Below are 24,851 nucleotides of genomic sequence, written 5' to 3' on the forward strand. Positions count from 1 at the left end.
TTAAATCAACAACTTTTCATTTCAAGAAATGAACAAGTGAAAAGTATTTTAAAACGTTGAAATAAGTGGTCTGTTTCCTCCTTGCAGAGTGCAAGAGTGAAATCTTTCAACAAACCTGACACAGGCCAGCACTCCACCTTCTGGTGTGACTGGGAATACCTAGAAAAATGATCAGAAGAGAGCTCCTTTCTTGTAGGTCAATTGACTAAGCAAGTATCAAATTCAAATGTTTCAAAACAGGGAAAAAACATCATGGATTGCAAATGGATATTACTGTTGTTCAAATTTAAAATTAACAACATTACTTTCAAAGTGCTACTTAAAGTAAAAGTATTTTCTAGCTTTTCTTGCAAACTGATACAGTGAAACTTCATAGCTCATTGATAATATACCTTAAATGCTGCATACATCTTCAGCTGGCAACAGTCAACCACTAATTCACAAACTGCACACAGAATTGAATACTTAAAAATAAACACAATACTGTAAATTTATATTTTTAATGTAACCGATAAATCACAATAAAGTTTTTCTTCGTATTGAATATGAGACAAGCTTACTTATCAGAACTAGCTGCTAATTTGTTATGCTCGTGGATCGTCTCTTGAACACAGTCTTCTAACATTCGCACGTGGCTGTCACTATAAGACAAATTTAAGGGAAATAAATGAGAGTCAGGACAAATTTGTTCAGGGAGTACATAGTAAAAAGAGGAAACATAAACCAACTAAATAATTAGTTGTGTTTTGATAAATCTTCATCCTGGGTAGGCCTTGATTAAGTCACAGTTCTGCACATTCACTCCAGATCTGTGCACTAGGAAGTGGCTGAAGAGTTTTACGTGGGATGCACAAATTCAGCCGTGGATTGAATAGGTTGAACTAGACAAGGTAAGTGGGTAGATAGATAGGATATTGTAATCCTTCTCTGGTGTTTGTGTATGGCCCCTCAAGCTCTTGTCATTGAGACAAGTGTTCAGTGCCTCCCTATACTGACCTTCTCTATTTCGCTGTGTCAGATACTGACCATTTCTGTAAATAAAGAAGACAATGACAAAGTCATTGAAATGATAACTCTAGAGGCAAACATGAGGAAATCTGCAGATGTTGGAAATTAAAGCAACACACACAAAATGCTGGTGGAACGGAGATGACCAGGCAGCATCTATAGGGAGAAGCACTGTTGACGTTTTGGGCTGAGACCCTTCCTCAGGACTAACTGAAAGGAGAGACCTGATGAAGGGTCTTGGCCCGAAGTGTCAACAGTGCTTCTCCCTATAGATGCTGCCTGGCCTGCTGCATTCCACCAGCATTTTGTGTGTGTTACTTTAGAGGCAGATACTTTACGGGCATTTAAGAAACTCTTAAGATGGCACACAGTGCTAGAAAAATGGAGGGCTATTTAGGTGGGAAGGGTTAGATTGATTTAAGAGCAAGTTCAATGGTTGGCACAATATCATGGGCCAAGAGCCTAATATTGTGCTGAAATGTTGTGTTTCATGGTTGTTATGGGGACCATCTTACTTTGACAGAGCTTACAATATTGTCTTTTTTGGGACTCCACTATTGGGATGATAAGGCTCACCCAATGGAGTAGCTTTAGCACAATCAGAAGGGATGCTGGCTAGGAAAGATTACTGACATTGACAGATAGGCAAATTAATTAATGTGGAGAACCAATCACAAGAAGGCAGGAGAATGGGGTTGACAGGGATAATAAACCAACCGATCATTGAGCAGACTCAATGGCCAAATGACCTAATTCTGCTCTTATAACTTATGGTTTTGTGGAGAACTTTATGGAGAAAAAGTTGATGCTACCTCTCCAGGACATAAAGTTATCTTCTGCCATTCTCCCATCTGGTTGCAAGATCGGGAGTTTGTTGCTGGGTTTGAGACTTTGGCTTTTGAATACACTCGCTCTCAAAGGCTCTGCTGGCACCTGGGAGACAATGCTGAGTTAATATGATTTGCTCTTGGTGCAAAGAGATCCACATTTTTAAAGGTTCAGATGCAGGGTGCTGAGGGTGTGGAAACACTGCCAGAGCCAAGACATTCAGAGTAAGGCCATCCAATGTTAGGTGCTAGATATTCCTGTTGACAAAATTTTATTACCGTAGTAGAAAAACTGAGGTGGAATAGCAGGAGTTTCATAACTAGATCACATCACTTTCCATACAACTTTTGTCATAATACCCAAATTGACATCTGTATCACTTTCAATAACTAAATGTTCACATAAAGGTGATTACCATCAGAACTTAACCACAGCACACTGTAATAACTATTGCTGAATAACAAATGTTGGAAGTAACTTTATAGATAAAGACACATAACTGATTACACACTTCCTTCCCTCAGAAGTACCTCACAAATGGATTTCTATCATGTTATCCTTTTGTTGGAGATATTTTGCATGTTTTTGTAATAACATTTTAAATGACTAACAAATGTGTAAATAGTGCAGAGATGAAACTCTTATCACTAGATGCTAACCAACACACCTTTTGGCATTAGTTATGCAGATGATACGTCCACGATTGCTGACACGGTCTGCATTCTCCATTAAAGTAGTTCGAGCTTCATGCTGATAATCTGTACATTTACATAGGACCTCGACTGCTTCAACTAAGCCATGCAGTACACTGCAGCATTCTGGGTCCATGCGAGGATTGGGAGGCCCAACAGCTGCAAGGGCTGCCATTAGCTGTTAAGGAGAAGAAATCTATCATTGTCTTATTTTTGATAAATGACAAAACACTTAGATTAGAGTTTCCATATTTTATACAGAGCTGACCAAGCAAAGAATAGTTATTTCAGAAAAATGTGGAATGAATTCTGAAGTGTGGAAGGAGAACACTCAAACACAGCATCTGTCAGCTACTTTGCAAAGCAAACAATTAACCTCATTCCCTCACACTTTCTCAATTTCTGTAATTTTCTGTTCTCCATTGGACTTCCTCAACACCTTCATTTCTATTTCCCATGTGCTTTGAAACAGTGAAAACAATTTGCTTTTTACACACTCCCTTAATATGCACTGCTCAGAAATAAACACAAGAGGAGCAGGAATAGGCTGCAGGGCCTCTCAAGCTGAGCCAATGTTTCTATATGAACATAGGTGATCTATGCTGGCTTTGACTCCTCTTCTGTGGAAGTTCCTATGGCCCTCAATTTTTCAAAAACTTATCTATCTCTACCTCAAGTGATTTGGTTTCCAATAACCTCTGGGATAAAGAATTCCGAAGATTCACTACTCTCTCTGAAGACAGTTCTTTGTGCCCCTATTTCTGACAATTGGCCCTTTAATTTATAACTATGTCCCTTGTTGGTGACCTTTCTGTCAGTGAAAACAGTTCAAGATCCACACTGACAAGCTCCTTTTGGATTTCTATGTTTGAAGTGGACACAAAATTGTAAGTTGTAAAATTCTAGTCAATGGAGAATGAAGACTTAACTTCCATGGTCTTGCATTCTTACTCCTCCATTAGGAAAACTAAGGTTCTTAAGCTTTTTTAAGTTACACATTATCTTTGCTTCCCTGGCCACTGCAGAAACATATAACTTTGTTGAATTATGATGCAATAAAAACAAAACTCCAAAAGGGAAAAAAAATCAGACCACTTTATCTCTCAGGATACAAGGCATTCCAAAAAAAGGGAAAGATAAAAATGAGTAGACTGATGCTTTTAATTACAGAAGACAATTAGTAAATGAAGCACTGAAGGAACAACGGGCAATCACTGAAGAGCAGATGCTTCAGATTTAGGCTTGGTAATATTCCCACAATGGGAAAACCAGAACTCCATGAGTGACAAAAAAAGACAAAGGATGTATGATACATGTTAGGTAACAGAATACTTCTTCAAGAACCAAGCTTAATACAGTACTCTACATGGAGAAACAAAGAACAAAGCAAGATGAAAGGAGGGTGTTCATGACGGAAAATGGCAGCAGACATAAAGTAATATAAAAATCTTCTATTTATATTTTATTAGGAACCGGGAAAGAGAAGGGCTGGAGCCAAGGATAAATAAAGAGCTCTATGCATAGGCACAAAAAGCTCTGGATACAAAACATGCAATTATTTGATTTAATCAGTAACAAGGTGCTCCTAAGATGTCAACAGAAGGACTACCAGTAGAGATGGATAGGATGAAACAGCACAAAACAAAGGCTTAGGATACAGGTCCAGACGAGATACTTATAGAGATGGACAGAAGTTGCAAAAGGCCTTGCCATACATAATCTTCAAAACTCTTGAAACATGGGAAGGCATAAGATAGGGAAATGATAAATAAAACACCCTTGATCAAAAAAAAGGAGTGCAAGAACATGCTAGGTAACTACAGGCATGTCAGTCTAATCTTGGTGCATCAAAGCTTTAGTAACAATAATCAAGGAGAATTTTGAGTTGGTAAAGGAGAGCCAGCAGAGTTTGGCAAATCATGCTGGCTTAACTAACTGTAATGTTTTTTAAATGAAGAAAGTGCAGAGGATATTGTCTGCATGGATATTCATAAGGCACTTGATAACACAAAATGTAGTTTAGCAAAATCAAGGACCACAGAATTATAGGGTCTTAACAGTAAATGGGAGACACCGAGTACCTCAGGATCAATTTCATGGCCAAGGTGTTTATTAATCTTATTAAAACCTTTCATGTGGATATGCAGGGTTAAGTTTCCAAACAGGAGGGGCCAACAGACAGCAAGAGGGCACACATAATCTGGCTGAATGGATTGCCAAGTGCAGATGAAACTTAATGCAGAGAAGTTTGAGGGGATATATTTTGGCATAAAGAATAATATTGCCTAGATAGCACATTTCAAAAAGGTGTGCAGAAGCAAATGATCTATGTGCATGTACATAATTCTTTTCATTGAGACAATATTCAAAGTATGTCAAATTCTCAGAATCATAAATGAAGATAGAGTGCTAAAGCAGATACATGGATAGATACTTCATTGATCCCAAAGGAAATTACAGTGTAGCATTACAAGTATATAAATATTAAGAATAAAAAAAGTTACCTTAAAAATAAAATATATAAGATTTACAAGACAAAAATTACAAGCTTTACAGGTTCACATTAATAAGATGATAGTGCAAGAATTACCATTAACATGATACAGTAATGACTGTACATTCACACTGTCCAGATAAGAAGTGACGGTAGTATTGCACAGGGTATCTGTGATAACAGAGTACGGTAAACAGAGCTAAGCAGAACTTAAACAGAGGTTAATAATGATCTTAATGGGGGGGGGGGGTCATCACTTCCCTGGCTATAGGCTGGCTCATTATAGAGCCTAATGACTGAGGGAACAGTGCAGTTTCCGTAAGTCTCTTACTGAAAGTGCTCCTCCGTTCAGCCCAACGGGCATGTAGAGGATGAGAAACATCGTGCAGAATAGCCAGGATTTTCTGGAGGGTCCTTTTTTCTACCAGTGTGTCCAGTTTAACTCCTATAACAGAGCCAGCCTTTCAAATCAGTTTATTGAGCCAGTTGGCATCACCGTGTTGATGCCTTTGCCCCAACACACTATTGCACAGAAGTAACGTTGATAAATATATGCCATAAATAGACAATTGGATCTATTTCTGGTTGCCACATTTAGGGATTAATAAGGGTTGTCCTCCTTGGAACAAAGCAGGTTGAAACGTGATTTGGTGAATGCATACAAAATTATAATACAATAAGATAAGGCAACAAAGGGAAGCTCTTCCTAATGGCAGGCAATTTAAGGACTGAGGAAACATTTCACATCATGTCAGGAGGACGGATTTTTTTTTAATTCAACACTTGGGATCTAAATTGTGCTTGTAGGCAGAGCTGGAGCTAAATCTCAGTCTCTAAGAGGCAATTAGAGAGGCAGCTTTTGGACCATAATTTGTAGGGCTGTGGGGAAACAACAAGGGAATGAAACTGATGGGGTTACTCTATAAACAACTAGCATTGATTAGATGAGCCAATTGGTCCACCATGCTGAAATTAATTCCATGATTCTATGTTATTCCCTGACAGCCAGTTCCATCACTATCTTGCTATAATGTACTGCTTCGGTCTGTTATTTGCTTTAGCCAACACATATTGACATTATATGTTCAGGTATTTCCAAGAAGCAAGAGTTGACTGGGGAGCCTATGGCCTCAATCAGGAGTGTAGTTCACAATAATAGAACACTCATTCAGTTTATGGAAATTGCATTTTCACTGAGAATACAAATTTAGTGTGAACGGTTGAACTGTAGCGTCAGAAAATAAAACATTGTGTAATAAAAGACGATGGCGTATTTTGGAGCAGGTAGACAATTTTATTCTTTATTTGGTCACAACATTCAAACATTGAGAGTTCTTGAAAATATCTGTCACCAACAGTGAGATATAACTCATTAAAAAAAGTTACAATGGTTTTAACAGTGCTTTGTATGAAAAATGAGAAGAAATCTTAAACCGATCTTGCTCCCTTCCATGCCATCCAGAACAGAGTGATCTAGGAATAATGGTGCATAGTTCCCTGAAGGTGGAATCTCATGTGGATAGGGTGGTGAAGAAAGCTTTGGGTATGCTGCCCTTTATAAATCACAGCACTGTGTATTGGAGTTGGGATATAATTTTAAAATTGTACAAGGCATTGGTAAGGCCGAATTTGGAGTATTGTGTACAGTTCTGGTCACTGAATTATAGGAAAGATATCAACAAAATAGAGAGAGTACAGAGAAGATTTACTAGAATGTTACCTGGGTTTCAGCACCTAAGTTACAGGGGAAGGCTGAACAAGTCAGGTCTTTATTCTTTGGAGCGTAGAAGGTTGAGGGGGGACTTGATTGAGGTATTTAAAATAATGAGGGGGATAGATCGAGTTGACTTGGATAGGCTTTTTCCATTGAGAGTAGGGGAGATTCAAACAAGAGGACATGATTTGAGAGTTAGGGGGCAAAAGTTTAAGGGTAACACGAGGGGGAATTTCTTTACTCAGAGAGTGGTAGCTGTGTGGAATGGGCTTCCAGTAGAAGTGGCAGAAGCAGGTTCGGTATTGTCACTTAAAGTGAAATTGGATAGGTATATAGACAGGAAAGGAATAGAGGATTATAGGCTGAGTGCGGGCCAGTGGGACTAGGTGAGTGTAAGCGTTCGGCACGGACTAAAAGGGCTGAGATGGCCCATTTCCGTGTTGTAATTGTTATATGGTTATATGCCATCAGCCCATTTGAGTTTATCCTTCTAGGAAATCATCTTTAATTTCCCTAGATTGAAATACTTAATTGCTTTTCTGTGATTCCAAAACCCTACTATCAATCAGAAAACTTCACATGTCCTGGTCCTCCTTTACTAATACAAACGTAAGAGTTCCAAACCACTTGTTTCATCACTAATACTATGGAGAGCCACCAAAGAAGAAATGTTCCCCATGTCACTCAGTTCTCTGATGACACAAAGTTCCATCCAATTCCTCTTTGACTATCCCCAATGATCTCACTTCCACAACTTTCTAGAGTAAAGAATTCCAGAGGTTCACCACCTTTCCATGTTTGCGTTCTGTACATGGAACGTACAGCACCAAAGTGGCTGAGTTACTGGATAAACAGCCAGAAGCCTAGGCAATTAAACTGTAGCAGCTGTAGAACTTAATTTCAAATACTTAACATAAAAAATTAGAATGAAAAACTGATTAAATCTGCAGCCAGAATAGTTACTGTTGAAAATTGGTAAAAGTTAACTTCACTTGATTAGTGCTTTAAAATTTGTTATTGATTAACAATACAAAATTAAGAAGGTTGAAGCCAATTTTCAGAGAGGATTTACTCCTTACTCCAAAATTTAAAAGTTCTGCTTTACCTCTTGCAAGTTTTGATCTTCTTGTCCCCAGGAGTTCAGGGTATGTGCTCTTGAGTCACTTACAATGAAATTCACCTGAGAAAAAAATCAAAACCAAAATTAAACAAAGTACAAATATCTGGAATTAATTTCAAAATAAATTAATACTGTAAACTTTCATCAGAACATGGTTGTTGCATGTGTACAACTTCAACATTTTTTGGGAATGTAAAATATGCCTACATGATACAACTTGTTTCATTCAAATTACATGTACTGATTAAACAAATTTGTCTTATTTCCAACAAGTAGTGATCCATGCTCTTGGGCACAGAAAACAATATTGTGTGGAAAGCATTAAGTACATTGCAAAATTCATTCTTTGCTAAGTTGTTCCTACTGTTGCTCACAATTGACTCCTGCAGTGACGTTATGATTACACAACTATACACTGTAGCTTGTGGATTTCAATATGGTTCTCTTCATTAGGATATTACAACTTCCCCCAAAACAGACTTGGCTATCAATTCATCAAAATTTGAAGTCAAGAAAAAGTTGTGTTACATAGAGGTGCATTACTGTGTAATCAGTTTTGGATCATTTAACAAAGAGTCATCATAATGATAGGCCGGAAGCTACCTCGGGGTCTGTAACTTACCTGGGTTCCATGAAGTACTGGCAAAAAAAAACAGCTTTTGCTTATTACGTAATAAGTTTCAAATTCAGGGACATAAATAGTCAGATTAAGGCCAAACATCTGCTAAGAAGATGAAATGGAAATAATCATTAACACTGGAATTTGAACAAAACACCTAAGATGTGTAGGTAAGCTGATGAAGCAACATGTGGCCATGCCTCCGGCACAGAGTCCGGCCCTGCAGCTCAGAAGGGTAAGGAAAGGAAGAGGAAGGCAGTAGATAGTTAGGGGGTCAGGTAGGCGTTTCTGTGGACACGATCAGGAGGCTTGGATGGTAATTTGCCTCCCTAGTGCCAGGGTCTGGGATGTTTCTGCTCGTGTCCAAGATATCCTGAAGTGGGAGGGTGAGGAGCCAGAGGTCGTGGTACATATAGGTACCAATGACATAGGTAAGAAAAGGGAAGAGGTCCTGAAAGGAGAATATAGGGAGTTAGGAAGGCAGTTGAGAAGAAGGACCGCAAAGGTAGTAATCTCGGGATTACTGCCTGTGCCACGCGACAGTGAGAGTAGGAATGAAATGAGATGGAGGATAAATGCATGGCTGAGGATTGGAGCAGGAGCAGGGATTCAAGTTTCTGGATCATTGGGACCTCTTTTGGGGCAGGTGTGACCTGTATAAAAAGGACAGGTTACACTTGAATCCTAAGGGAACGAACATCCTGGCGGGAAGGTTTAATAGAGCTGTTACGGAGGGTTTAAACTACAAATATTTGTAATTTGGCAGAAGGGTGGGAACCGGAATGATGGAGCGGAGGAAAGGGAAAACAGAAATAGATCTAAGGTAGTAAGCAGTAAGGATGTCAGGAAGGACAGGCAGGTGATGGAGCAAATTTGCAGCCATTGGGATGAGTTGCAGTGCATTCAATGCAAAACATACTAAATACTGAACTTGAGGTGTTATACTTAAATGCACGCAGCATAAGGAATAAGGTGGATGATCTTGTCGTACAGCAGGTATGGTATGATATGATATGATATGATATGATATGGTATGGTATGATTGGCAGGTATGATATTGTGGCCATCACTTAGACATGGCTAAAGGATGCATGTCTCTGGGAGCCGAACGTCCAAGGATACATGGTGTATCGGAAGGATAGGCAGTTAGGTAGAGGGGGTGGTGTGACTTTAATGGTAAGAAATGATATTAAATCGTTAGAAAGAGTTGACTTAGGATCGGAAGGTACAGAATCTTTATGGGTTGAGCTAAGAAATCGCAGGGGTAAAAGGACCCTGATGGCAGTTATCTACAGGCCTCCAAATAGCTGCAGTGATGTGGACTACAAATTACAACAGGAAATAGAAAAGGCTTGCCAGAAGGGCAGTGTTATGATAATTGTAGGGGATTTTAACATGTGAGTGGATTGGGAAAATCAGGTCAGCACTGGATCTCAAGAGAGAGATTTTGTAGAATGTCTACGAGATGGCTTTTTAGAACAGCTTGTTGTTGAGCCCACTAGGGAATCATCTGTACTGGATTGGGTATTGTGTAATGAACCAGAGGTGATTAGAGAGATGGAAGTGAAGGAACCCTTAGGAGGCAGTGATCACAACATGATTGAGTTCACTATGAAATTTTAGAAAGAGAAGCCGAAATCCGATGTGTCAGTATTTCAGTGGAGTAAAGGAAATTACAGTGGCATGAGAGAGGAACTGGCCAATTATGACTGGAAAGGGACACTAGCGGGAAGGATGGCAGAGCAGCAGTAGCTGGAGTTTATGCGAGAAGTGAGGAAGGTGCAAGACAGATATATTCCAAAGAAAAATAAATTTTCGAATGGAAAAAGGACAAGATTAAGTCAAAGCCAAAGTAAAAGCAAAGCAGAGGGCATACAAAGAAGCAAAACTTGGTGGGAAGACAGAGGATTGGGAAGTTTTTAAAAGCTTACAAAAGGAAACCAAGAAGGTCATTAAGAGAGAAAAGATGAACTATGAAAGGAAGCTAGCAAGTAATATCAAAGAGGATACTAAAAGCTTTTTCAAGTATATAAAGAGTAAAAGACAGGTGAGGGTACATATAGGACCAGTAGAAAATGATGCTGGAGAAATAGTAATGAGAGATAAGGAGATGGCGGAGGAACTGAACGAGTATTTTGCATCAGTCTTCACTGAGGAAGACTTCAGTAATATACCGGACATTCAAGGGTGTCAGGGAAGAGAAATATGCGCAGTCACAATTACGACAGAGAAAGTACTCAGGAAGCTGAAGTCTAAGGGTAGATAAATCTCCTGAACCAGATGGAATGCACCCTCATGTTCTGAAGGAAGTAGCAGTGGAGATTGCGGAGGCATTAGCAATGATCTTTCAAAAGTCGATAGATTCTGGCCTGGTTCCGGAGGACTGGAAGATTGCAAATGTCGCTCTGCTATTTAAGAAGGGGGCAAGGAAGCAAAAAGAAAATTATAAACCTGTTAGCTTGACATCGGTGGTTGGGAAGTTGTTGGAGTCGATTGTCAAGGATGAGGTTACGGAGTACCTGGAGGCATATGACAAGATAGGCAGAATGCAGCATGGTTTCCTTCAAGGAAAATCCTGCCTGACAAACCTAGTGCAATTTTTTGAGGAAATTGCAAGCAGGCTAGACAAGGGAGATGCAGTGGATGTTGTGTATTTGGATTTTCAGAAGGCCTTTGACAAGGTGCCGCATATGAGGCTGCTAAACAAGAGCCCATGGAATTACAGGAAAGTTACATAGAGTGTTGGTTGATTGGCAGGAAACAGAGAGTGGGAATAAAGGGATCCCATTCTGGTTGGCTGCCAGTTACCAGTGGTGTTCTGCAGGGGTCCGTGTTGGGGCCCCTTCTTTTTACGTTGTATATCAACGATTTGGATTATGGAATAGATGGCTTTGTGGCTAAGTTTGCTGATGATACAAAGATACGTGGAGGGGCCAGTAGTGCTGAGGAAACAGAGAGTCTGCAGGGAGACTTGGATAGATTGGGGGAATGGGCAAAGAAGTGGCAAATGAATTATAATGTCAGAAAGTGTATGGTCATGCACTTTGGTAGAAGAAATAAACGAGCAGACTATTATTTAAATGGGGAGAGAATTCAAAGTTCTGAGATGCAACAGGACTTGGGAGTTCTCATGCAGGATACCCTTAAGGTTAACCTCCAGGTTGAGTCAGTGGTGAAGAAGGCGAATGCAATGTTGGCATTCATTTCAAGAGGAATAGAGTATAGGAGCAGTGATGTGATGTTGAGGCTCTATACAGCACTGGTAAGACCTCACTTGGAATACTGTGTCCAGTTTTGGGCTCCTTATTTAAGAAAGGATGTGCTGACGTTGGACAGGGTTCAGAGAAGATTCACTAGAATGATTCTGGGAATGAGAGGGTTAACATATGAGGAACATTTGACCACTCTTGGACTGTACTCCTTGGAGTTTAGAAGAATGAGGGGGAACCTCATAGAAACATTTTGAATGTTGAAAGGCATGGACAGAGTAGATGTGGCAAAATTGTTTCTCATGGTGGGGGAGTCTAGTATGAGAGGACATGACGTGAGAATTGCGGGGCGCCCATTCAGAACGGAGATGCGAAAAAATTTTTTTAGCTAGAGGGTGGTGAATCTGTGGAATTTGTTGCCACAGGCGGCAGTGGAGGCCGGGTCACTGGGTGTATTTAAGGCAGAAATTAATAGGTATCTGAGCAGTTAGGGCATCAAAGGTTATGGCGAGAAGGCAGGGGAATGGGACTAAAGAGGAGACTGGATCAGCTCATGATAAAATGGCGGAGCAGACTCCATGGGCCGAATGGCCGACTTCTGCTCCTTTGTCTTATGGATAACTGCAGCGCATGCCAGTTTAGTGGAGAAGTAGAAAATCAACTGTTAGACTGAAAATATCTATTACAGTGAAAGGCTGACATGATATACAACAACTAATAATTTAACACCCCAATTAAAGGAAACAACTAAAATAAACAATCGAGCAGGAAAACCAAAAAGGTTTTATAAGTTGCCAGGCTATACAATTCAAAGATCCCAGAAAATGTTATAGAGAGTACATTGAACTCTGGCAATAACTGTGGGGTAATGACAGTTTTGAAGAAATGAGGAAAATACTGAAACATGTTAACACTGCAGCCTAAAAATCTACAAAATCATCTATGCAACAAAGAATGGCTACTTCTGGTCATTTACTCATCTTATATATTGCATAGCATTTTTGAAACACAAGTGAATATGTTTAACCATAGGAACATCAGAAACAATCCAAAGCATTTTATATTACATAACAGTTACAGAAGAAACCATTAAAATATCATTTTGGCAAGTACATAGAGCACACTGGTGGAAACAGTCATGAGCTCCTCCACATTAGTTATTAATATATGTAAAATACTTGTTAGAGAAGTTTGTTCACTTTTATTTTTGGCTACTTAATTTCAAAAATGTAATTTGTCCCAAAATTCAAACAAATATTTGTCAACTATATTTAATATCTCTAACAAATGCAACGTAGTGGTTATGTTACTGGACTGATAATCCTCAGATCTGGCTTAACACGGCATACCATTCACTGCTCAACAGCGAAGGGATGAATGAACAAGGGAATCACAGAAGGAAAGCAGAGAGGGGGGCCAGAGGTAAAGATATGGCCATTTTAGCAAATCCTGCCAAAGAATTAACAGAGGTGGTAAGTCTGAATTTTGCAGAACACTTACACTGGATCTATAATCAAGTAATAATACAACAATTGTTTACTGCAGCCATCACCATTAAATTGCTGTTATACAAGATACTCCACACAAAAAAAATTGATCTCAAGTAAAAAAGATACGGTGAAGATTTAAAGATCATTTTTATTTGTCACATGTATATCAAAACATACAGTGAAATACATTAAATCAAATCAGTGAGGACTGTGCTGGGGGCAGCCAACAAGTCTCACACATTTCCGGAGCAAACATAGGATTCCCACACTTACTAACTCTAACCATATGTCCTTGCAGCTTAAGGTTAAGAATTGGATGAAGGCTTCCAAAAACGAGTGAATTATGTGTACCAATATCAAAGTTCCATTTTTAAAGAAGACTGCACAATACAACCAACTATTTTCATCTGGGGATCTGGCCTGGAGGCAAGCAGTGGATATGCTGTGGGACGAGTCCTAACGCAGGATCTTGATACAAAACATTGCTCTTTTGCTTCCACAGATGATACCTGACCCAGTGAGTTCCTCCAGTACTTTGGTGCTTGGTCCAACAGCCAAAAGTGTATCTTAGGACCAAAAGAATAAACATTTCCAAAAAAGGTTACTATATAATGAAAACTTGTCATTTGCACACTCTTTTTGTAGTGCATCTTACAAGACACTGGGTGACACCAGCAGGACCAGCAGTTATTACCATTTTAAATTTTATTTTGGTGAAGAGTCAGGTTCTTGAATTGCAGCAAATGTAGGCCCCAAAGGCAGTAGATAGGGAATTTTCACCCAGTGACTGAAGATGGAACAGCATTATACTTCTGAGTCAGGATTGTGTAAAACTTAAGAATACTAATGTTTCCATATACCTGCTTCCCATAACAATGTGGATGATAGGTGATGCAGGCTTGAGAGTTAAAGCCTCGAAAAGTTGCTGAAGTCCATCACGAAGACAGAACTGCAGCTAAAGTATGCTGTTAATGGGGAATGGATAATTATGGACTGGGGGGGTGGGAGAGAATGAATGCAGTGCCAATCAAATGGACTTGTTTTGGATGGCAACAAACTTGATTAATGTTGCTGAAACTCCATTCAGGTAAGTACAACATACATCATCATACTTTCGCTTATGTCCTGGAAAAGGATTGCTAAGAGTCACTTGTTCATTTGTTTTGCCATAATGCACTAGATAATTGTTACTGATTACCCAAGGTTATTGATGGCAGATTGTTAACACCTCACTAAATGTCACTGTGAGGAGCTAGATTCTTTCATTAGTAATGATTACTGGCTGGTACTCATGTGAATGCTATTATTGTCATTTATCAGCATAAATTTGAATGCCATCCCACGTGCCGGCACAAGCAGCTCTACCATATCAGGAGCTGCACTGAATTCAACAAAGTACAATATCATCAAATACCCCTATACCCAGGTCTCAAAAGATGCAGTTGGTTGGGTACAGCACTGAGGAACTTAAAAAGCAATGTCCTGCAGCTAACCTGACTAGCCTCCATCTTCATTTTGCACCAAATCTGACTCCATCTAGTTGAGTTTTCCCCATTGATTCTACTTTTAAAACACCGCATTTGCACATGACGCTATGAGCAGTACTCTCATCCCAGCTGGCTGTTTTCTCGTTTTTGGTCAAAGGTGGTAAAACACTTGAATCAAGTAAAACAATCTGAGCATGTAAATAAAAATAGACTGAAGGGCTGGTAGCTTGTCAGACTGAACAGATCCTGCCTTTTATGATGTTCCACCATATCACTTGTATGACAGTGCCAGGGTTATACCTGAGCAACCTGCCAAAGCTTCACTAATTGCAACACAATTTTTTGTTACAGAGCACAGTGAGTCAAGTAGACTGGTTTCCTTAATGCTAGAAGCCGTTGAGGAAATATTTCCAATCCCATTTCTGGGATTACTGTCACCTTCTAAGGCTGGGGACATCCATGGCATCCTTTTCTCCTTCATGTTCTATAAGTATATACCACCAATTTAGGGATGGGCCTTTACAGCTTTAACCTGTTTGTTTGAGAGTAGGTTTGCTTCTCTATTTCAATAACGTTGCTTCTGCTACTTAGGACATAAAGAATGCACATTACAGTTTGGCTTTCTGTTTGCATAATGCAGCCTCTAGCATGTACTGACACCTTAGACACTGATCTACAGCTGGTTATATTTCTAGCCGTCAATGTTTGAACAAGGCATATACCAGGTTAGAGAACTTGCAGCCAAGGGTAAATGTGGTGGAATGCAATGCTACTGCTGTTGATGCCTCATGACTGTTTTGTATTCCTGTTAACATAGCTGGACTGCACATGAAGGGCAATCTCAATGTGATTTTAGGATTCTCATGGCCATTTCTACACAACTGAGTCAACCTTTTCTGCATGCTACCTGCCGGTGGTACAGGCCATATACACAGGTGATGATGGAAGCGCTTGAATCATTGACCAAAAAGTATTGATTAATAAGTACAACATATTAGCCAGTTTCTGGGCTGCTCTGTGGAACAGCTCTCCCAACTTTGATACAAGTCAACTGCTTGGCATGGTCACTCCCAGTGTTTCAAGGTCAATAGCAGCTACAAAAGCTGGATTAAAGTAGATGAGATCAAACAGGTTTTGAACCTCATGGTGAGTCTCTCACCTGGTGCTGCAAAATCAGTATAGCAGCAACGAATTTCAAAGCTCAACCCTTTGACTATGAGTGATGGTATTAAGTCTTTCTTGATGGTAGGGTGTGAACTGCCCCCACTCAGAGTACCATTGTTGCATCTTCTAAAAGATTGTTCAGCATGAAACGGTACTGACCAATCAGATGGAAAGGAAAGTAGCAAAAAGTTGCCTTATCCTACTTTCACCTGATTCTTCAATGGATCCCAGGTGCATATTTGATAACACGAAAGAACATACTCACAGCACATAAGCTATTTCTGTTGCATCCTCTGGTGATCTGGTTTGTCTGGACGTATCCAGAGTTATTAATGAAATAATTGGGAATGTAATGAAAGGGTTCACTTACCCAGCAGATACAATAGTGAAACATTTTTGCCATAGTTTAATTTCAAAATCATGAATATTGCTATGATTTTTTTCATTGCTGAGTGAATTAACTAAGCCTAAATTTAAAATGATAGGATCTGAATTTTCATTTTAGATCATTATTCCAGGACTCCGGATTACTAATCCAATAACATAACCAATACTCAAAATTACCCTCAAATTATGGGCTATTTGTTTTGTAATTACTGTTGGTTAACATTTTGATCCAAAATTAGATTTGTCAGGGACTGCAACAGGCAACAATGTTTCCTTATTCAGCAATTACAATTTTTGTATTAATTAGACATGTGTATTAAGTAACTGAAACATCTCCATCTGGTTTACATCCCCACCCACATCTAACTTTACTCCGATAACCCTTCTTTATGAAATTGCCTGTTTACAAGTTAGAAACTAAATACTGAGCCTTTGTCCAGGCTCTAAATTCTCATGTTTCCATTGTTAATTATTCCATTTCAATTCAGTACATATCAAAGAGTCTTAATGGACATTTATTTTTACTTACCCTGGTTGCACCCATTAATTGCTTTGGAGCAACTGTTAGCAGCCTTTGGTCACCAGATGCTGACATCATGCTGCTTAATGTTGCTGGCTGAGATACACAGGGAAATTAAATAGAACATATTTTATGCACGAATTGTAATATCTTCAAAATGGAATGTCAGCACTCCAGGAAGCACACCACAGTCCAATGCATATTTCGGTAGTGTAAAGACTACCTTTGTTCTATTGTACCTTTACCCAATCAACTCATCCCACTCACCTTCTTCCCCATAGACCAGTAAATTTTCCTTTAATTGTTGTATTCAATTCCCATTCTGAATGATAAAAACTGATTCAACCATACAGACCAAAATTTGATTTTTAAATAATCCTCAATTCTTTGCTATTTTTCTCAAACATTCAAGTGAATGAACTGTTATCCCCTCCCACCTCCCCCCCAGCCCACACATTGTTAACATCCGTACAATTAACTCTTTTTCATTAAATCTTTTTTGATCCAATCCCAGCCTATCCCTCTACCCACTTAGTTAAATTTAAAACAATAAAAATTTACTGCACAATTTAAGTATCCTATAAGTAGTGTTGTGAGCCTCCAGGGAGACTTGTAAGTGAGCAAAGCTTTCAATATCGACGCACAGCAATTTCACCTTGTAAACACCAAAATTAACTCACACCTTATTAATAATCCAGTATTGAGAATCTTTAAATCATGAGCATTGCCACAGGAAGAGCAGGAAAATATTTTAACCTCTATTTGCAAGAATTACAAGAGTTTTATTGATTAAAACAGAGAACCCATTTGTTGGTAGTTCTTTAACTGATCTACACGCTGCTGAAAAAGAAATAAAATGTACAAAATTATGCCTCACACATTTCAGCCATCAGCAATACAATGATTTTATATCAAACACTGTTAACTACTTTTGCAGTTGATTGCTCAGTTCATCTCCCACAATTTTTAAACCATCCCAACACATATACTTAGAACTGAAGAATAAAGCCAGCCTGTGCTATCTTTCAAATGCCAAGCTACTGACTGAGATGTTACAGTAAAATGATACTTCAGCACATTATCAGCCACAGAAGAGTTTTCCTTATCCATCGAACTACTAACATTGCATGTCCTTCAGCAGGGCACATTGATGACTGCTGTCAAAAATGAGCAACTTATGAGTTGACAATGCAGAGCTCATGCCTTTGAAATAATTCCTCATCAGTAATCCTGGAACTCTTTCCACCATCCCATAACCCAAATCTTGACCTTTCTTCCACACTGTCAAAATGCTATTTTCCAGTCTCTGTAAAACAACACCCCTGCCCTGCCTGAAAAGTGTGCCACAATGACTGTTCTCTAACTACTAACAAAACCACTGTCCCATTCACCTGCAATGCAGACCACTGACTCACTAACCCCAAGTCAGCTCCCCAACAATTCCCCTGGCCCTGGCCTCCAGCCACAGCTGCATCCCTGATCCCGGCACATCCTCCATTTCCACAGATCATCAGCTGCATTCCTGACCTCTATTCATCACCCGGATTGTAATGATACACTGCTCATCCATTCCCAACACCCAAGCCTACACTCCAAGACAACATCAACCAATCCCTCACACTTGACAGAGATTAATTTCCCCCTCCCACTCTTTCAAATAGTCTATGATCCCACCTCATCCTAGACCCCACATATACACACACACACATATACTCTAGCCTTGTCCTAAAAAAACCCACACTTCCACCTCACCTTAAAGAGTACACCCCTAAGATGTACACACTCATCTTAGACCCCACTCACTCTACACACGCTCCCAATACACCCTGCCACCTCATCCTACAACCCCAACTCCCCCTCCCGCCTCATCCTACATCCCCAACGCCCCCTCCTGCCTCATCCTACATCCCCAACGCCCCCTCCCGCCTCATCCTAATCCCCAATGCCCCCTCCCGCTCATCCTACATCCCCAACGCCCCCTCCCGCCTCATCCTAATCCCCAATGCCCCCTCCCGCTCATCCTACATCCCCAACGCCCCCTCCCGCCTCATCCTACATCCCCAACGCCCCCCGCCTCATCCTACATCCCCAACGCCCCCTCCCGCCTCATCCTACATCCACAACACCCCCCGCCTCATCCTACATCCCCAACGCCCCCTCCTGCCTCATCCTACATCCCCAACGCCCCCTCCCGCCTCATCCTAATCCCCAATGCCCCCTCCCGCTCATCCTACATCCCCAACGCCCTCCGCCTCATCCTACATCCCCAACGCCCCCCGCCTCATCCTACATCCCCAACGCCCCCCGCCTCATCCTACATCCCCAACGCCCTCCGCCTCATCCTACATCCCCAACACCCTCCGCCTCATCCTACATCTCCAACGCCCCCTCCCGCCTCATCCTACATCCCCAACACCCCCCGCCTCATCCTACATCTCCAACGCCCCCTCCCGCCTCATCCTACATCCCCAACGCCCCCTCCCGCCTCATCCTACATCCCCAACGCCCCCTCCCGCCTCATCCTACATCCCCAACGCCCCCTCCCGCCTCATCCTACATCCCCAACGCCCCCTCCCGCCTCATCCTACTTCCCCAACGCCCCCTCCCGCCTCATCCTACTTCCCCAACGCCCCCTCCCGCCTCATCCTACATCCCCAACGCCCCCTCCCGCCTCATCCTACATCCCCAACACCCCCCGCCTCATCCTACATCTCCAACGCCCCCTCCCGCCTCATCCTACATCCCCAACGCCCCCTCCCGCCTCATCCTACATCCCCAACGCCCCCTCCCGCCTCATCCTACATCCCCAACGCCCCCTCCCGCCTCATCCTACTTCCCCAACGCCCCCTCCCGCCTCATCCTACTTCCCCAACGCCCCCTCCCGCCTCATCCTACATCCCCAACGCCCCCTCCCGCCTCATCCTACATCCCCAACACCCCCCGCCTCATCCTACATCTCCAACGCCCCCTCCCGCCTCATCCTACATCTCCAACGCCCCCTCCCGCCTCATCCTACATCCCCAACTCCCCCTCCCGCCTCATCCTACATCCCCAACGCCCCCTCCCGCCTCATCCTACATCCCCAACGCCCCCTCCCGCCTCATCCTACATCCCCAACGCCCCCTCCCGCCTCATCCTACATCCCCAACGCCCCCTCCCGCCTCATCCTACATCCCCAACGCCCCCTCCCGCCTCATCCTACATCCCCAACGCCCCCTCCCGCCTCATCCTACATCCCCAACGCCCCCTCCCGCCTCATCCTACATCCCCAACTCCCCCTCCCGCCTCATCCTACATCCCCAACGCCCCCTCCCGCCTCATCCTACATCCCCAACGCCCCCTCCCGCCTCATCCTACATCCCCAACGCTCCCTCCCGCCTCATCCTACATCCCCAACGCCCCCTCCCGCCTCATCCTACATCCCCAACTCCCCCTCCCGCCTCATCCTACATCCCCAACGCCCCCTCCCGCCTCATCCTACATCCCCAACGCCCCCTCCCGCCTCATCCTACATCCCCAACGCCCCCTCCCGCCTCATCCTACATCCCCAACGCCCCCTCCCGCCTCATCCTACATCCCCAACTCCCCCTCCCGCCTCATCCTACATCCCCAACGCCCCCCGCCTCATCCTACATCCCCAACGCCCCCTCCTGCCTCATCCTACATCCCCAACGCCCCCTCCCGCCTCATCCTACATCCCCAACGCCCCCTCCCGCCTCATCCTACATCCCCAACGCCCCCTCCCGCCTCATCCTACATCCCCAACGCCCCCTCCCGCCTCATCCTACTTCCCCAACGCCCCCCGCCTCATCCTACATCTCCAACGCCCCCTCCCGCCTCATCCTACATCCCCAACGCCCCCTCCCGCCTCATCCTACATCCCCAACGCCCCCTCCCGCCTCATCCTACATCCCCAATGCCCCCTCCTGTCCCTTGCCCTGTTTCCCTCTCTGAGCGTCCCCTCACCTTGACCCCTCTTCGTGCACTCCCTCAACCTGACTGCACCCCATGGTGCTCCCTCACCCCCTACCTAGCCGTGCTCTACTCCAGTTCTGTTGCGGGTGGCGTCTCTCACCAGTTTCCTGGTCGGGAAGATGTCGTACATGATGCGGCAGTACTCCATGGCCGACTCCACGGCACAGGTCCACAGCGACTTGGCGATGGGTGCGAGCGGGATGATGCCCGGGGCCCGGTTCTTGGTGAACATGTCGAACTCCACCGTCTGCCGACAGGACTCGGCCATGTACGGGCAGTGATCTACCACGAACACCGTCTTGTGCGCCTCAGAGAACAGCTTCATCCTGGTTTCCCGTGGAGCCCGAATCGGGTCAGCAAGTGTACAAAAGAACACAGCGGAGGCTCTGCTCCGCCGCCTCAGCGGACGAGGCCTCGGCGCTTAGGCCCAACCGCAGCGGTCGCCGGGCAACCGTCATCCTCGGCCACGACGGAAGTGTTGAGAACTTCCGGTGGGAACTCCAAGATGGCGCGCCGGGAGCGAGTATAATTGAGTTTGGGGTCGGCCGCGCGCACGTGCCCGGGGGCGAGCGTCGCTGGCGCCGGGCCGGTGGCGCGCCCGGTGCAGAGAGGGGAGCGAGGGGACCGGGCTCTATCTCTCCGGTGCTCCAGACTTCTCGATAACTTTCTGCGCCGTGAAAATGGTTTCAGCTGCACATCTGACAGTTTTATTTTCCAATAAGGGCAGTGCAGAAATGTATCTCTAGGTGGCAATATTTAACTGATAATGAATATTGTGGCCAGCATCTCTAGGAGGACAAGTTGCTGTTCAGATGACCCATTTACCTTTTTCACACAAGCTGCCCAGTCTGCCTAGTACTGTCCTGATAAAGGAGCTTCACATTGAAACATTAATCCTTGATAAACGCAATCTACCTCGTGGAGAACCTGCACTTCATTTGTCTACGTACACCCCAAGTTTCTCTCTAACTGCAACACTATATTCTGCACAAATTACACTGGACAACAAAGATTTTGCTTCCTGAATACCTTTAGGTATATCTTATGAATTTTGGGCTACTGATCATGAAAATCAGCATGAAATTTCCCTATCGTGCACCATTTTTAATAAACGTATGTTAAGTCAATTAAAATGTTGTCTACACTGTAAGCTGAAAAGTTTCCTATCTTGTTCAGGCATGCTTGGACATGCTTAGGCCGTGTGGCTGCTGCATGGCAGGACAGGTTTAGTAATAATTATTGGCTTCAGGACTGTGTAGGGTTCTCAGATTATTAACTGTAAATGTTAACTGTTAACTGCTTATATAAAATGGCTTCTCTGTAGCGTTATAATGAAATGGCTTCTTTGTGGGTAACTGGTGAGGTAAGGCTCTGTTTAGTTGGAATGTTTAGGTTGTAATTATTTGATAATGGAGGAACTAACCAATGGAAGCAATGTTGTAATATCTGTATGTGTGGGAACCTGGAGTGAGTGTGCGGGATTTTTGGGAGGAGAACCGAAGAGGAAGGATGAGCCGGACGCACTCTGGTCGACCACTGAGGTTGGTCCCAGGCGGCGGGTCGAGGAGGTCAGAGGAGATCAAATGGTGGACCAAAGGCTTTGATAATTGAGCTCCAATGGTTGTGCACAAATTGATTGAACTCTGATAAGTTTTGGTGCCTTTTTTTCTTTTCTTTTTATATCATATCACTATTAATTGCCTAGTTCCAGTAAGATTTATAAAGTGTACTCTGTAAACATACATTGTGTGCTGTCTGATATTGTGTGTGCGAGTTTGTACCAGTGTGCATTTCACAGCATCCATGCAAATGGGAGACATGGTTTGGCGGGTGGATGGATTTTCCCCTAGACAAACACAAGCCGACAGCCCTGGGTGTTACAACTGTAAGGATGGAATTTGCTATCACCAGGCACAAAAATCTCTGAAGGATTTTGATATTTGAGACAGATGCTTCCCAAAATAACTGATGCCAAGATTAAGAAAAGCATTTTTGTTGGTCCACAAATCAAACAGGTCATCAATGACAGGCAATTTGAAGAATTTCTAGTGGGACCGGAGAAAATCACATGGAAGGCATTCAAGGAAGTTGTTGAAATTTTTCTCGGCATCTACAGAGCACCAAACTACATGCAGCTGGTTGAAAGCATGCTTCAAACATATAAAACCATGAAATGCAACATGTCACTGAAGATTCATTTTCTGCATTCCCATTTAGACTTCTTCCCTGCAAATCTTGGTGCTGTTAGTGACGAGCATGGTGAAAGGTTTCACCAGGACATTGCGGTGATGGAGAAAAGATACCATCTCAACTGGAATCCATCATTGCTGGTGAATTATTGTTGGACACTTTAGCAAGAAGCTCCAGACACTGAGTACAAATAAAAATCATTAACAAAATATTTTTAACTTAGTTGAACTATTGCAAAGCATCAGCACCATTATGCAATTAAACACATTATATTCAATAAAAATTCATTTGTTGTTTCTCCAAATTCCTACATGATACAAGTAGTCTGAAATTATATTTGTGTTCATCTTCAAGTAGTCAACCATAAACAAAAAAAATTCTGAGGAAGCAATACTTTTGAAAAAATTTGTTGTCCAGTGTTACATGCAGCAAGCAGAGAGTCTGTGGAAGGAAATATTCAATGGCAGGCAAAAGCTTCCTACTAAAACTACGACATTAATAGTCCAGTCCAACTCTATTTCTCTTCCTATAGACGCAGCCTGGCCTGCTGAGTAATTCCAGAATTTTCTATTTTTTTATTTTAGATTTGCAGTTATTTGATTTTTGAGAATGTTCAGCATTTTCTAGTTTTACTTTCAGATTTTCAGCATCAGCAGGTTTTTTAAAATTTCTGATGTATAACTGATAACGTATAGAATTGAGATGGCAGCTAACAATACAGATCTGCTTCTCTGGTTGTTACTGGACTGAACGTTTATAAATGATAAAACATTTGCAGCTAAATCCCCATACAACAACTCATTTCCTCAGGAATATTACAGACCTCACTTTCACCATATTCATCTTTCTAATTCAGCTATTGAACTGTCTTATTTAAAAATAGGAAGACTGGAGGGGGGTTATTTTTAACAGTTAGCGTCTCATTTTCCAGAAATCGGCATGTATACTGTGTCATCAGCTAGGAATTTAGTCAAGAGAGGAAACATGGAAACAGGTCCTTTAGCCCACCGGACCCACTCTGAACTTCAACCACTCATTCATGTTGTCCCTGCCTTAATCCCATTTGTTTTATCCTTCCTGCATTCTCCTCAACTGCACCCGAATTTTCTGGTTGTCTACACACAATAGGCAACGTACATTGGTTTTTTAATATGCACTGACCTATATGTGAGAGGAGACTGGAGCACCTGGAGAAAACCCAGGAATCAGAGGGGAAAGCTGCAAACTCCACAAAGACAGCACTCAATCTTGGGGTCCACCTCTATAGGACACTTGAAGCTGCTGCATGTGTTGACAGTGTTGTTAAGAAGGCGTATGGTATGTTGGCCTTCATCAACTGTGGGACTGAATTTAAGAACCATGAGATAATGTTGCAGCTATTCAAGACCTTGGTTGGACCCCACTTGGAGTACTGTGCTCAGTTCTGGTCATGTCACTGACTACAGGAAGGATGTGGATACTATAGAGAGTGTGCAGAGGAGATTTACAAGGACGTTGCCTGGATTGGAGGGTGTACCTTATGAGAATAGGTTGAGTGAACTCGGCCTTTTCACAGAGGATGAGAGGTGACCTGATGGAGGTGTATAAGATGATGAGAGGCATTGATTGTGTGGATAGACAGAGGCTTTTTCCCAGGGCTGAAATGCCTAACACGAGGGGCATACTTTTAAAGTGCTTGGAAGTAGGTATGGGGGATGTCGGAATTAATTTTTCCACACAGAGAGTGGTGGGGGTGTGGCATACACTGCTAGCAATGGTGGTAAAGACAGATACAATAGGGTCTATTAAGAGACCTCGATAGGTACAAGGAGCTTAGAAAGATAGAAAGCTATGCAGTAGGGAAATTCTAGGCAGTTTCTGGAGTAGGTTACATGGTTGGCACAACATTGTGAGCTGAATGGCCTGTAATGTGCTGTAGATTTCTATGTTTCTATCTCAGGATTGACTATGGATC

General features: G+C 42.5%; 1 protein-coding gene across 5 annotated transcripts in view; it reads right to left on the reverse strand.

Annotated features, from left to right (window-relative positions):
* The window catches only part of ints13 (integrator complex subunit 13), an 86,630-nt gene extending 65,431 nt beyond the window's left edge, over nt 1-21,199 (reverse strand). The window contains exons 1-5 of one of the 5 annotated variants that reach the window (XM_059987725.1): nt 20,808-21,199; nt 16,742-16,828; nt 7,842-7,916; nt 2,504-2,706; nt 561-641 (exon numbers count right to left, since the gene is read on the reverse strand). In XM_059987725.1, coding sequence (XP_059843708.1) covers nt 561-641; nt 2,504-2,706; nt 7,842-7,916; nt 16,742-16,828; nt 20,808-21,032 — 671 coding nt within the window. In that variant the 5' untranslated portion in view covers nt 21,033-21,199. The remainder of the gene's footprint in view (nt 1-560; nt 642-2,503; nt 2,707-7,841; nt 7,917-16,741; nt 16,829-20,807) is intronic. The other 4 variants (XM_059987726.1, XM_059987728.1, XM_059987727.1 and 1 more) reach the window with 4 other exon arrangements.
* Between the last annotated feature and the right edge of the window lie 3,652 nt (nt 21,200-24,851).

Source organism: Hypanus sabinus, chromosome 13, assembly GCF_030144855.1.
Source record: "Hypanus sabinus isolate sHypSab1 chromosome 13, sHypSab1.hap1, whole genome shotgun sequence".
NCBI lineage: Eukaryota > Metazoa > Chordata > Chondrichthyes > Myliobatiformes > Dasyatidae > Hypanus > Hypanus sabinus.